Source organism: Ictidomys tridecemlineatus, chromosome 1 (genome assembly GCF_052094955.1).
Source record: "Ictidomys tridecemlineatus isolate mIctTri1 chromosome 1, mIctTri1.hap1, whole genome shotgun sequence".
Lineage (NCBI taxonomy): Eukaryota > Metazoa > Chordata > Mammalia > Rodentia > Sciuridae > Ictidomys > Ictidomys tridecemlineatus.
In genome coordinates this window covers 18,100,235-18,113,193 of record NC_135477.1, presented here as the reverse complement: position 1 = coordinate 18,113,193, position 12,959 = coordinate 18,100,235, and the positions used below count along the sequence as shown (strand labels likewise).

Below are 12,959 nucleotides of genomic sequence, written 5' to 3'. Positions count from 1 at the left end.
TCTAAAGTGTATATTGTAAGTGCATCTTATGTATTTAAAATTAAAGGTCATCTAATTTTTATTAATTAGTTACTTGTGGAGAGAGGAAAATGCAGAACAGCAAGCACTTGCTGCTAAAAGAGAAGATCTTGAAAAGAAGCAGCAACTTCTTAGAGCAGCAACAGGAAAGGTAGGCAAGTTCTTTGCATTACCCAAGTAGTTGAGCCAGTCATCATTGCAAGAATTTAGTAGCTTTCAAGCTGTAGATCTTAAGTTCTAGGTAATAAATAGGAAAATAGAGTCAAAATAGAGTCACTTATCACTTATCCTATAAATGTAAAACAATAGAGAATATATAATTATCCTGATGGTATACCAACCATGTTATTGATGTTAGCACTTTTGATTTTTAGGCAAAGAAACCATTTTTTCACCCTAGTGTCACAGAGCAGACCCATAATATAAAGTGTTAAGTGTAGTTGACATATTTTAAGGGGATGATGTTTACTCTCTGGTATATATTTAAATGTATGATGTAGTGGGCTTCTTACCAGCAGGAAAGCCATTGGTGATACTGATGTTTTTCACTGTTTAAACAATTTATAGGCCATTTTAAATGGAATAGATAGTATAAACAAAGTGTTGGACCATTTTCGTCGAAAAGGAATAAACCAACATGTACAAAATGGCTATCATGGCATTGTGATGAATAACTTTGAGTGTGAGCCGGCCTTTTACACATGTGTGGAAGTCACTGCTGGAAACAGGTGAAATTTTTTTGCTTGATATTGGGGGCTTGGGGAGGTAAGAGGGAATAAGGACAACCTAAGAAACAACTCTTCATAGTTTTTGTATAATATGTCTTCCATTATCTCATATCCTTGAGGTTCCTTATTTAACTTTTAAGAAGTAGGTGCCAAGTATTTGTTTCTAATTGTATGAAGTAGAATTTTCCCTATTTTGGGCTCCCCTTCCTGTATTGGAATATTCTACTTAATCTTTTTCAGTACAGTGGAATTACATGGAAAAACTGAATTGTTTGATGCTTAAATGTTTATAATATTTTGAAATCTAGCAGTAAAGATGTGTCTTTTCTTTTTTATTGTTTATATGTAGGTTATTTTATCACATTGTTGATTCAGATGAAGTCAGCACAAAGATTTTAATGGAGTTTAATAAAATGAATCTTCCTGGAGAGGTCACTTTTCTCCCTCTTAACAAGTTAGATGTCAGGGATACTGCCTATCCTGAAACCAATGTAAGTCAACATATGTTAAGGTCTCTTTTATTAAGTTACCTTTATTGTAGATTCTTTTTATTACATATTAGTGTTTGGGTACTATACATGGAGATTCAGTAGCCTAGAGCAAAGTTACTGTTTGGTGGGATTGAGGAGAACAGAGATTATAGCCAAGACTTATGAAACAAATCATTGCAGATATGTAAATCTTCAGGGTGACAATAATAAAATTATGGAATTGGGGAAAAATTCCTGAGGACTGTCATTTAAAGGGAATTTTTAAAAGTTTTCTGGTTATGCTTTTAATATATTTTATAAATTAAATGAAAAGTGGCAAGGAAGATGATAAAGTCTGAAAGCATAGTATCACTAATTAGCACAGTTTAAGTGGATTAAAAATATTCTTCAGACATCATTCTTGAAAAAAATGTTATTACTTTGAGGTCCTTGACCTCAGAATGTTGATGATAATAGCAGCTCTTAAGTATTGTGGAGGAAAATTGAGTTTTAAAAACATGATGTATGAGTGAAGCAAAAGACACACAAGAATGGATTTGGTTACATTTATACAACATACACAATCTGAACTTAGGTAATAGAATTAGAAAGATATGCAAGGAAGTGATTAACGCAAAGTCGTGATAATGGTTAACTCCAGCAGGTAATTACTGTGGCTTCTGGACTGTCAACAGTGTTCTGTTTCTTGTGTATGATGGTTATATTAGTGTTCTCTTTATAATTATTAATTTAAGCTTAATATGTACATATTACATATTTTATATGTAGGATATATTTCATAATTCAGAAAAATCTATAAAAATCCTTTTCAGATAGTTTAGGAAAGAGGAAAAAATGAAAATACATGACATCTACATATACTACATGAATTACTTTGCATGTATTAACTCATTTAGTCTTTATAACTTTAAAAGGAAGAAACTATTATTTCAAAGTTTTATATTTAAGTAATTGTTATCTAGGGAAATTAAGCAATTTATCCCAGCACACATCTGATAAGTGGCAGAACTAAGATTTGAATTTGGGCAGCCTGACTCTAGAGCTATTAAGCTTTTTATCACCATGTGCTCTACTGTTGAAAACTTTGAGGATTAAATATCCAGGATATTTCATTTTATTATTTTTATTTTTTTTTGTGGTGCTAGGAATTGAACAGCAGCCCAGATCTGCTGCCAGTACACTATATTCCCAGCCCTCTAGATTTTAGTAGGATGATTGTTTCAATATCTTCAATAAAAAAACTGGTAGTTTTGAAGTATATTTGTGTTTGTATTTATAAAGATATAATTCTGCAAACAGTTTTTAATTAGCTGTGTTGTTACCTCTTTGCTTATTAATGAAATATTCATTTTTAGGATGCTATTCCTATGATCAGTAAACTGAGGTACAATCCCAGATTTGACAAAGCTTTCAAACATGTATTTGGAAAGACACTTATTTGTCGAAGCATGGAAGTTTCAACCCAACTGGCGCGTGCTTTCACTATGGACTGCATTACTTTGGAAGGTTTGTAATAGTAATTCTTAACTTTGAACAGATAAATCTAATAAATAATTTTAACACATATAACAAGCTGTATAATAATATATCTCTTGAGCTGTAGGCATGTCTGATGAGTATATCTTGGATAGTAATTAAAAGTTTCAAGAGTATTTAAAAACCCATGTTCGATTTTTTTTAATCATTTTTTAAACAGTGGGTTCAAGTGAGAATGCAATCAGGCTGCTCTTGATATTGATTTTTATTTTCTTTTTTTTAATGTATAAACATTTGGTTCTTAACCTTTTTTGCACTGTGGGCTCCTTTGGCTCTTTGAAGCTTATGAATCCTTTCTCAAAAGAATTTAAATGCATAAAGTAAAATACTTTGGATCACAAAGGAAACCCATTATATTGGTATCTATCACAATATTTTAAAAATATGATATAGTAATGCATTATTAAATGTATTAAAGACAAGATTTAGCAAAGTCTTTAGTAACTACGATTTTGAAACACAGATGCATGTAAACAAAATTTTGAGATCTGTGACAAGCATAATTTTACATGAAAATAATTTTGCTTCTCTTGATAACAAAGTTATGAGTACTTATAATACCATAGTTATTCATTACAGAAGGAAGTATTAAATAAAGATGTACATTTTTTGGGAGGCTGGAGTTGTAGCTCAGTGGTAAGAGTGCTCGCCTCGCATTTGTGGGATCCTGGGTCAATCCTCAGTACCACAAGTGAAATAAAGGTATTGGGTCCAACTACAACTAAAAAATAAATATTTAAAAAAAAAAGATGTACATTTTCCCCACCCAAGTCACAGGTTTGAATGTTATCTGTGGAATGCAAGTTAAGAACTCTTGGTATGTTATTTGACTTCATTGATTCATTTTTTAATTTTTCTTTATAATTTGTTGGAGAAAAGAAAGACAACATTCCTATTCCCAGTTTTGTTCTTGTTGCTGCTGAACCAACTGAGAATAAGTTGTAAGCATCTTGGTTCTTCATCTCTAAAACTTAAGCCTGTATTTTCATAAATAAGAGCATTTTCCATTGTAACCACCTTATATAATTCTTACACCTAAGAATTTGAACATTAACTTAATAACATCTAAAAAGTAACCACATTCAAGTGATGTCATTTGAATTGTTTTTCCTATTCAGGATTCAATCAAGGATACATGCAATGTCTTCTCTTTAGATTCTTTAAATATAAGACAGATCTTCTGTTCCCTTCTCTTAGCCCACTACCCCCTGGAATTGACTTAGAGAGTGATCCATTTTCTAAGTTTATTTTATAGTTTCCTTATGGTTAAATTCAGGTTAAACTTTCTTGGTATGAATGCTTACATGAGTGATGTGTACCTCTTACTGCATCATTTACTATGTCCTACTCTTGGTGATGCTAAGTTTAATCACTAGCAGATCTCTCAGCTAACAATAAAGGGGCATTTCCCCTTTGTAACTAAGTCATATGTGCATATGACTAAGTCATATGTTCTTTAAAACTGAGTATTAGGTTCCCTAACAACTTTTTAAGCATTCTTTGGTGACTCTTGCCTAAACTATTTATTACACTTGGGGTTTTGAAATGGCAATTCTTAGATTCTTTCATTGCCTCTATACATATTAACTGTTAGCTTTCTGTAAAAAAGAGTGCTGTATGTTTGTTTATTTTGGCACTGGGGATTGAACTCAGGAATTCAACCACCAGCCACAACCCTAGCCCTATTTTGTATTTTGAAACAGAGTCTAAACGCTGAGTTGCTTAGGGCCTCACTGAGTTGCAGAGGCTGGCTTTGAACTCATGATCCTTCTGCCTCAGCTTCTCGAGCCACTGGGATTACAGGCATGCACCACAGTACCCAGCTACTTATTTATTTTTAAGTATCACTATACTCACGGATTTTTTTTAATTCAGTATTATTACATTGCTATTATTTTTGATGCTCTGATTTTTTCCAAACTGGTTCTTAGTGTCATATTGATATGTCCTCATTAGTCTTTAGAACTTTTGCTTTCTGCTAGATGTTAAGGCTTATCTAGAACGTACATTTTTAATTCTCATTGTGTAATTTAAAGCCTTTGATAAGTATTTGATTATAAGTCAGTTTATCATTGAATAAAATTGTTATACAGAATCACTACCTTTATCATGTTTTGTTTATAGGTGACCAAGTCAGTCATCGGGGTGCTCTAACTGGAGGTTATTATGACACAAGGAAGTCTCGACTTGAATTACAAAAAGATGTTAGAAAAGCAGAAGAAGAACTGGGTGAGCTGGAAGCAAAGCTCAATGAAAACCTGCGCAGAAATATTGAAAATATCTTTTTATTTTGTGTTTAATGGTGGACACTGTGGAGAATACTACATTTTGATTGTAGCTAATCTTTTACATGTTGGGTGTAATATATATATATAATGTGTTTTACTTTGGCTTTTATTTAAGCAGAAGAGCTTATGTTTGTCTCTTTAGCTTCTGAAGACTAAGGGGAAAAAAACCTAAAAAGAGCTTTTTATTTTTATATTGATTCTTTGCTTAACTATTAAGTAGCTAATACCAATGTGTTTACTTTTGAAGGAAAAGAATCTTAGGAACACTAATCAGGCAAAGAGGAAACCAAGGATTAGTCACTGAATTGTGGGACAAAACCTGGGTGGTGTTTCAAGGAGAAGGGTTGGAGGTATGGGTAATGCCCTATAATGTATGGATGTCAGTATATCAGCAATGAAAAATGTCCATTAGAACTTACTATCTGAGGTCATTTGGTGCAAACACAGATTTAATATTAGTGGAGGAAATGGCCATGAAAGAGGCAAATCTGAGTAACCATGGTTGTTCTTTGAAATAAAAATTGTGCAACATGGAGAGTGGCTAGTTCAGCACATAACTGAAATAGTTCTGCCATATGCATTTTCTTAAAAACAAACAGTGCTTTGGAAATACAGGAGTACTTGATGTGTGCTTCCTAGTTTCTCATACAATATGAAGAATTCAGGTACATGAGCATTGAGAATAGTTATTTGTTACTACTACAAGGACATTTTAAGTAAAACTGTATTTTTTTTTAACTGAATTTATAGCTTTTGTGCCATTAGTGTAAACAGCAACACAAAACAACAGTTGAGCTTTTTAGCTTTAACATAGCCAAGATTTACATTTTATACTTTTAGAACATGTGACATATAACCTGGTAAGAATTTTCCTTAGCTTTGTATATGGATTAATAATGAAATTGATCAGTTGATGAATCAGATGCAGCAGATAGAAACCCAACAAAGGAAATTTAAAGCATCCAGAGACAGCATATTATCAGAAATGAAGATGTTGAAAGAGAAGCGGCAGCAGTCAGAGAAGACCTTTATGCCTAAGGTCCGTTAAGTATGTCTTTTATTATAGATTTGTTTTTATTATATAGAATTGGGGTGATAGCTTGGGGATGTAGCTCAGTAGTATGGCACCTATCCAATGTATGTAAGGCCCTGGGTTCAACCCTGGCATGGCAAATAACAAAACTAAAAGGATCCTTGTGATTATATAGAATTGGGGATGAATCATGTATTATATGGGTTATCATTGAATCTCATATATTCCATTTTTATTTGAACCCATACTTCTAGACATTTACATCTCTCTCTACAGTACTTAAATTCATATGTACCCAGAATCTTTTATTGTAGATTGCATTCAGGCTGCACACCTTAATTGGATAAACAGACATTTTGAGATATGGCATAATAGTGCTGTCTGATAATTGGTATTTAATTTGTTAGTATCCATTTTTGTCTAGAAAGCATTATGAAACTATTTGAATACTTGACTGGATGATGTCCAGATTATATTAAAATGAGTAGAAGCAGACTTATACAAAGAATAGTTCATTATTGTATCTTAAACTTGAAGCAGTTTGGGCAAGAACTTTTTATTTAGAATCTCAGTAGTACTGAGATTAAAAAAAAAAAAGAAAGAAATGCTCACAGTTACACTCTTCCAAAACATTCTTTTTGTTCCTATGGATACTTCTGAAAAGTTTTGAATAGTTTAACCATAAAATATGGTTTGTCCCTACCTCACAGAGTAAATGTTTTTCTTTTCTTTTCTAAATATTAGATTTAATTAGTGCAGGGGTTTGGGTATGTAGTTCAGTAGTGGAATGCTTGCCTGGCATGCTTGTGACCCTGAGTTCATTTACTCAATACCATTGAAAGGAAAAAGAAAGGGAAAAAATAATACAAAAAAGAAAAAGTACAGTTGCTCCTTGGTTTATGATGGGATTGTGTCTTGATAAACCTATCAGAAGTTGAAAATATCCCAAGGAAAAATGCATTTAATACACCTAACCTACAGAACATTATAACTTAGCAACACATTATAATATTTAATTGGGTTGTGATTATTTTAGTTGGCTTTAATGTCATGTAGATTTTTTCTAGTTTTTCGTTATTAGTAATAATGGTTAATACCTTTATTAAGAAATGGATAATTTGTCATGTAGCAACGTAGCTTACAAAGTTTGGAAGCAAGTTTGCATGCTATGGAGTCCACCAGAGAATCACTGAAAGCGGAACTAGGAACTGATTTGCTTTCTCAACTTAGTCTGGAAGATCAGAAAAGGGTAGATGCACTGAATGATGAAATTCGTCAACTTCAGCAGGCAAGTACACCTGATGGGGGAAAAAAATTAGCTGATAATTAGCTGTTATGAAAATTGCCTTGCCAAATAAAAGAATATGAAGGGGAATTACTGGAGAATGAAATTGGCCAAATTATTTTATGTGCACATATGTATATGTACAATGGTTACTGCTATCATTATAATGATAATGAACCGTTGGAGTATGAAAGAAAAGAATATTGAGAAAATACAAAAATGAGATTTGGGCCTTAATACTCATAGGAGTAAGTAAGGTTTTAATTAGGTGTTTCTAAGCCATTTTGGGTATGTTAGGATTATATAAGAAATCTTCACTTTGTTATTTAATGCACATTTATCATTAGTACCATTGAGCTACTTAAATCAAATATAAACACTGATCGGACCAACTTTATATATTCAATAATATTGTCTTGAATAACATTTGATGTTTTATGCATAATTGTAAATAACACTGAGACAAAAAAATAAAAAGCAAGAAAATAAAATTTCTCAGCACCATGTCTTTTAAAAACCAGGCACCAAATTAAGCATTCTGTTGAACAGATGAGAAAGAGAAAATTTTTAAAATATAGAATTTCAAAGGTTTAAAATATAGAACTCTGTTTGAGCTCATTTCAACACAATGGTGCAGATAATAAAAATGTCTGAAATATTACTGCTTAGGTAGAAAACTAATTTTTCTTTCTTAATTTTAGGAAAACAGACAATTACTAAATGAAAGAATTAAATTAGAAGGTATTATTACTCGAGTAGAAACTTATCTCAATGAAAATTTGAGGAAACGCTTGGACCAAGTAGAACAGGTAATTTGTTCTTTTTTGAGGATTCTGTGGTGACAACCTACTAAAAGTGGTTATATGAGAGAGGATGTGATTGAAAGCATGGGCTTTTAGGATAGACAGCTATCTGCACACTAGCCCTGGGTTGGAATTCTGGCACTCCTATCTGATGTGTGATTTTTGGCAAGTCATTTAATATTTCTTTTCTGTTTCCTTTTGTGTAAAATAGTAGGTTCTGCTTCATATACTTAACTGTCTTGGTACATTCTACACGCTCAGTAAATGTTAGCTAGTGTTTCCTCATTAAAGTCATGTTGAGCAATTTTCTATTAATTATATCATTACTTTGTTTTGCTTTTAGTATACTGTTAAGTATTTGCAATCATATGAACTCTTTGTAGAAACTAGAGAATAACTATAGCAACTAATGGCAGTCAACATTTTGAGACTAACAAAATTCATATTTTATGGTTTAACACTCAGAGGTCCTTTTCTGTTGTAGGAACTCAATGAACTGAGAGAGACAGAAGGGGGTACTGTTCTCACTGCCACAACATCAGAACTTGAAGCCATTAATAAAAGAGTCAAAGATACTATGGCACGATCAGAAGGTGAATTTGTATATAGTAAAAAAAATTATGGTATTATGTTAAATTTAGCTTAGTTTATAAAATGCTTGTGATAAAAATAACATCCAAATAGGCAGAAGCATGTAGTAATAATTTTTTCCATCACCATAAGCAATTAATAGTGAATAGAGTTTAGTAGGTTAAATATAAATAGAAACTTTTTTGTTGGGGTAGATTTCTGATGATATTAAGAGAGACTATAATTATTTATTTAGTTAATAAAAGATGAAATTCCTGAATCAAATTTCTTAATAGTTACTGAGAAGAAAATAATTTTTTTAGCTATTTGTAAATATGAACATTAAATAATCAAAACTATGAAATGGAAAGTTTCATGATTATTTTTCCAAAAAATATTTTTAGTTGTAGATGGACATGATACCTTTATTTTATTTATTTATTGTTATGATGTGCTGAGGATTGAACCCAGTGCCTCACATGACTTAGGCAAGTGCTCCACCACTGAGCTCCAACCTTATGATTATTCTTGAGTAACTCATGTATTTTGTCCAGACTTAAGTGGTATGTGCATTTTCACAGCAAAATTTAAGCAAACTCTGAAAAAGGTTAAAATGTATTTATTTTGGAAGATTTGCTCATTTTAAAAATCTTGCTGAAATAGCACTGTGTGTCTAATAGTCTAAAGCCAAATTTTGTTTCCCATCTTAGATTTGGACAATTCCATTGATAAAACAGAAGCTGGAATTAAGGAGCTTCAGAAGAGTATGGAGCGTTGGAAAAATATGGAAAAAGAACACATGGATGCTATAAATCATGATACTAAAGAACTGGAAAAGATGACAAATCGACAAGGCATGTTATTGAAAAAGAAAGAAGAATGTATGAAGAAAATTCGAGAACTTGGATCACTTCCTCAGGAAGCATTTGAAAAGTATCAGACACTGAGCCTCAAACAAGTAAATCAACAAGGATTTAAATTTGAAGTTTCATTGCAGATTTCCCTGTAGTATGTGAACTTATTTACATATTTTCTTTTCTTTGTAGTTATTTCGAAAACTCGAACAGTGCAACACTGAGTTAAAGAAGTACAGCCATGTTAACAAAAAAGCTTTAGATCAGTTTGTAAATTTTTCTGAGCAGAAAGAAAAGTTAATAAAGCGTCAAGAAGAGTTGGATAGGGGGTACAAATCAATTATGGAACTGATGAATGTACTCGAACTTCGAAAATATGAAGCTATTCAGTTAACTTTCAAACAGGTATGTTCTGCTTATTGTTTAAAAAATGCAAGATGAAAACTTCATCTGTTACTCAGTAAGGTTAATCTAATATACTTGAATAAATCTGGTATATAAGTTGCTAACTTGTAGTAATTTGGATGTTTTTATGTAACTCTGAGAAGAATCTTTATCTCTTGTTCTTAATATAAAAAAATATTCCCAATACTTTTAAATACTTGTCTTTGTTTTAAGCAGTAGTATATATAATTCCTTTTAAGCAAAATTTATATTTGAATTGACACTTTTTTTTTTTTTTTTTTTTTAAGGTATCCAAGAACTTCAGTGAAGTATTCCAGAAGTTAGTACCTGGCGGCAAAGCTACTTTGGTGATGAAGAAAGGAGATGTGGAAGGCAGTCAGTCTCAGGATGAAGGAGAAGGGAGTGGTGAAAGTGAGAGGGGTTCTGGGTCACAAAGCAGTGTTCCATCAGTTGACCAGTTCACAGGAGTTGGAATTAGGGTAAAATACTTGTATCTTTTATTTTATTCACTACAATATCATAGAATTTATAGAATCTTTTGCACATCTAAATTATACTTCATATGCAATTTAATTTAAGAAGTGATAATGATTCTACTACCCTCTGGGATATTAACTCTTAATATGTTTTCCTAGGTGTCGTTTACAGGAAAACAAGGTGAAATGAGGGAAATGCAACAGCTTTCAGGTGGACAGAAATCCTTAGTAGCCCTTGCTCTGATTTTTGCCATTCAGAAATGTGACCCAGCTCCTTTTTACTTGTTTGATGAAATTGACCAAGCTCTGGATGCTCAACACCGAAAGGCTGTGTCAGGTACAGTTTTGGTTTTGTGCTTAAACTGAGAACTTGCTTAAAGGTGATACCTTACCTCTTTTATTACTATGTTTTCTTGTTGCCGGAGATATTTGGAGCAAGTAGATTGTATATACTAGGTAAACAAGATAATTTGTCTTTTAATAGTTTTTTAGAAGTTTGGTATTTGACTATTTTTCAAGGTTTAGTTATGTGAGAAATAGATATACTATTTTGAATTAAATGAAAATTACTTTAATTAAATTTTATTAAAATCTGCTTTGTTTACTCAGCATTAAAATAGTACCTGTCAAACAGTTTTGTGCTCAAAAGTCTAATTCTTAAAAGTCCAAAAGGTTTTGGGGGGGTAGTGGATAGCAGAAGAAAGATGGTATGTATGTGTGTATGAGAAAACCATTAGAAGATTTTTTTTATAGTAAACAACTGTTTCTGTAGCTTTAAGATACTGGGTTTAAAGCTTTGTTCCTAATTGAAGAAGTTAAATTGGTAGTTTCTGCAGTTGTGTGCATGGAAAATAAAAAACACAGGCTGAGCCAGGCATGGTGGTGCATGCCTGCTGTCCTAGTGGCTAAGGAGGCTGAGGCAGGAGGATGTGAGTTCAAAGCCAGCCTCAGCAACTTAGTGAGGCCCTAAGCAACTCAACGAGACCCTGTCTCTTAAAAAAAAGAGGGCTGGGGATGTGGCTCAGTTGTTGAGTGTTCCTGGGTTCAATTGCCATTACCAAAGGGGGGGGAAAAAAAGGCTGTTCTGACAGTTTTGAATTTTAGATAAGAGTAAAAATATCTTTTTTTTTTTTTTTTAATTTTTAGATCTCCTGAGAAAAGGGATTTATTAAATTATTTCTTTTTACAGATATGATTATGGAACTTGCTGTACATGCTCAATTTATTACAACTACTTTTAGGCCTGAACTGCTTGAGTCAGCTGACAAATTCTATGGCGTAAAGTTCAGAAACAAGGTAAATTTTTTGTTGTTGTTTGTTAATAAGCATTGAATTTGTTGAATTCTGATTTTATGTTAAATTGTGAAAGAAGACAAATAATTACTAATCTGTCTTTGTAAATACATTTTTCCCAAATATCTATGAAGTTTAGCAGATATTTTGTAGCATTTATTGTTTGAATTTTCTTTATTTTCATTGATATCAAAAGACAATATCTTCCTGTCAGGTCTACTCAATGCTTCTTGAAAGCACAGCCTTTAACAATTAGTTCTATTTGGCTGTCCCACTCACACCTTTTCCTAGTTGTCTTCCAGTCTTAAGATTTTTTGATGAAATAGTAAATAATTTAAACTGAACAAAAGGAAGTTCAAGATGATCATTTGACACAGGGACTAGGCTGTGTATTGCAAACACTGATAATAATTGTTTAAGATGTAATGTTTTCAACATTGTTCTGCAGGTTAGTCATATTGATGTGATCACAGCAGAGATGGCCAAGGACTTTGTAGAAGATGATACTACACATGGTTAATTGAAAAATATTGCCCACAGATTTGGAAGATGTATATAATAACATGGTTCTCATACCCAGGAACTGTAAATTTAAGCTAAATATTGGTCTTTATTGTTGTCAGACTTAGAACACACATAGTCCTTTTTTATTCTGTCTTTGTATTTTATAAGATATTCTGTAATGTTACATTTCTACTAATAGTTAAAAAATTTTGTTTCTCACACAGCTTTTTGTAAAGTGCCCTGCTTCTCCTATTTTAAATCTTTTGAAACATTCTAAATATTCTTTTCTAATTGTCAGTTACACTGCATCTTTTTTTATAGCTTCAATTAAATGATTGGCTTTATGACTTTGTGTTTTATGTGGATTTTATTTGTCATTTTACTGATTAGAAACCAGTTTTTCTTGGCTGGGTTTGGTGGTACACACCTGTAATCCCAGTTCCTCAGGAGGCTGAGGCAGGTGAGTTACAACCTGGTGAGACCCTGTCTCACAAAATAAAAAGGGCTGAGGATATATCTTAATAGTAGAGCACCCCTGGGTTCAATCCCCTGTAGTACACACACACAACAGTAATAAAAATAATTTAAACGTGTACTTTTTATTTTGCCTAAGAAAGTGTCACTTTTGTTACGTACTTCCATATTTTTTTAAAATTTCATCAGTGAGTTTCTGTC

At 32.3% G+C, this 12,959-nt stretch overlaps 1 protein-coding gene across 1 annotated transcript in view; it reads left to right on the top strand.

The window, feature by feature from the left end:
* The window catches only part of Smc3 (structural maintenance of chromosomes 3), a 32,667-nt gene extending 20,036 nt beyond the window's left edge, over window positions 1–12,631 (top strand). The window contains exons 15-29 of the mRNA XM_078051130.1: window positions 70–169; window positions 586–746; window positions 1,096–1,237; window positions 2,593–2,743; window positions 4,898–5,050; window positions 5,949–6,100; window positions 7,224–7,382; window positions 8,081–8,188; window positions 8,667–8,775; window positions 9,463–9,710; window positions 9,799–10,011; window positions 10,299–10,490; window positions 10,647–10,824; window positions 11,677–11,783; window positions 12,229–12,631. Of these exons, the coding sequence (XP_077907256.1) occupies window positions 70–169; window positions 586–746; window positions 1,096–1,237; window positions 2,593–2,743; window positions 4,898–5,050; window positions 5,949–6,100; window positions 7,224–7,382; window positions 8,081–8,188; window positions 8,667–8,775; window positions 9,463–9,710; window positions 9,799–10,011; window positions 10,299–10,490; window positions 10,647–10,824; window positions 11,677–11,783; window positions 12,229–12,300 (2,245 nt within the window). The 3' untranslated portion in view covers window positions 12,301–12,631. The remainder of the gene's footprint in view (window positions 1–69; window positions 170–585; window positions 747–1,095; window positions 1,238–2,592; window positions 2,744–4,897; window positions 5,051–5,948; window positions 6,101–7,223; window positions 7,383–8,080; window positions 8,189–8,666; window positions 8,776–9,462; window positions 9,711–9,798; window positions 10,012–10,298; window positions 10,491–10,646; window positions 10,825–11,676; window positions 11,784–12,228) is intronic.
* The last annotated feature ends 328 nt before the right edge of the window (window positions 12,632–12,959 follow it).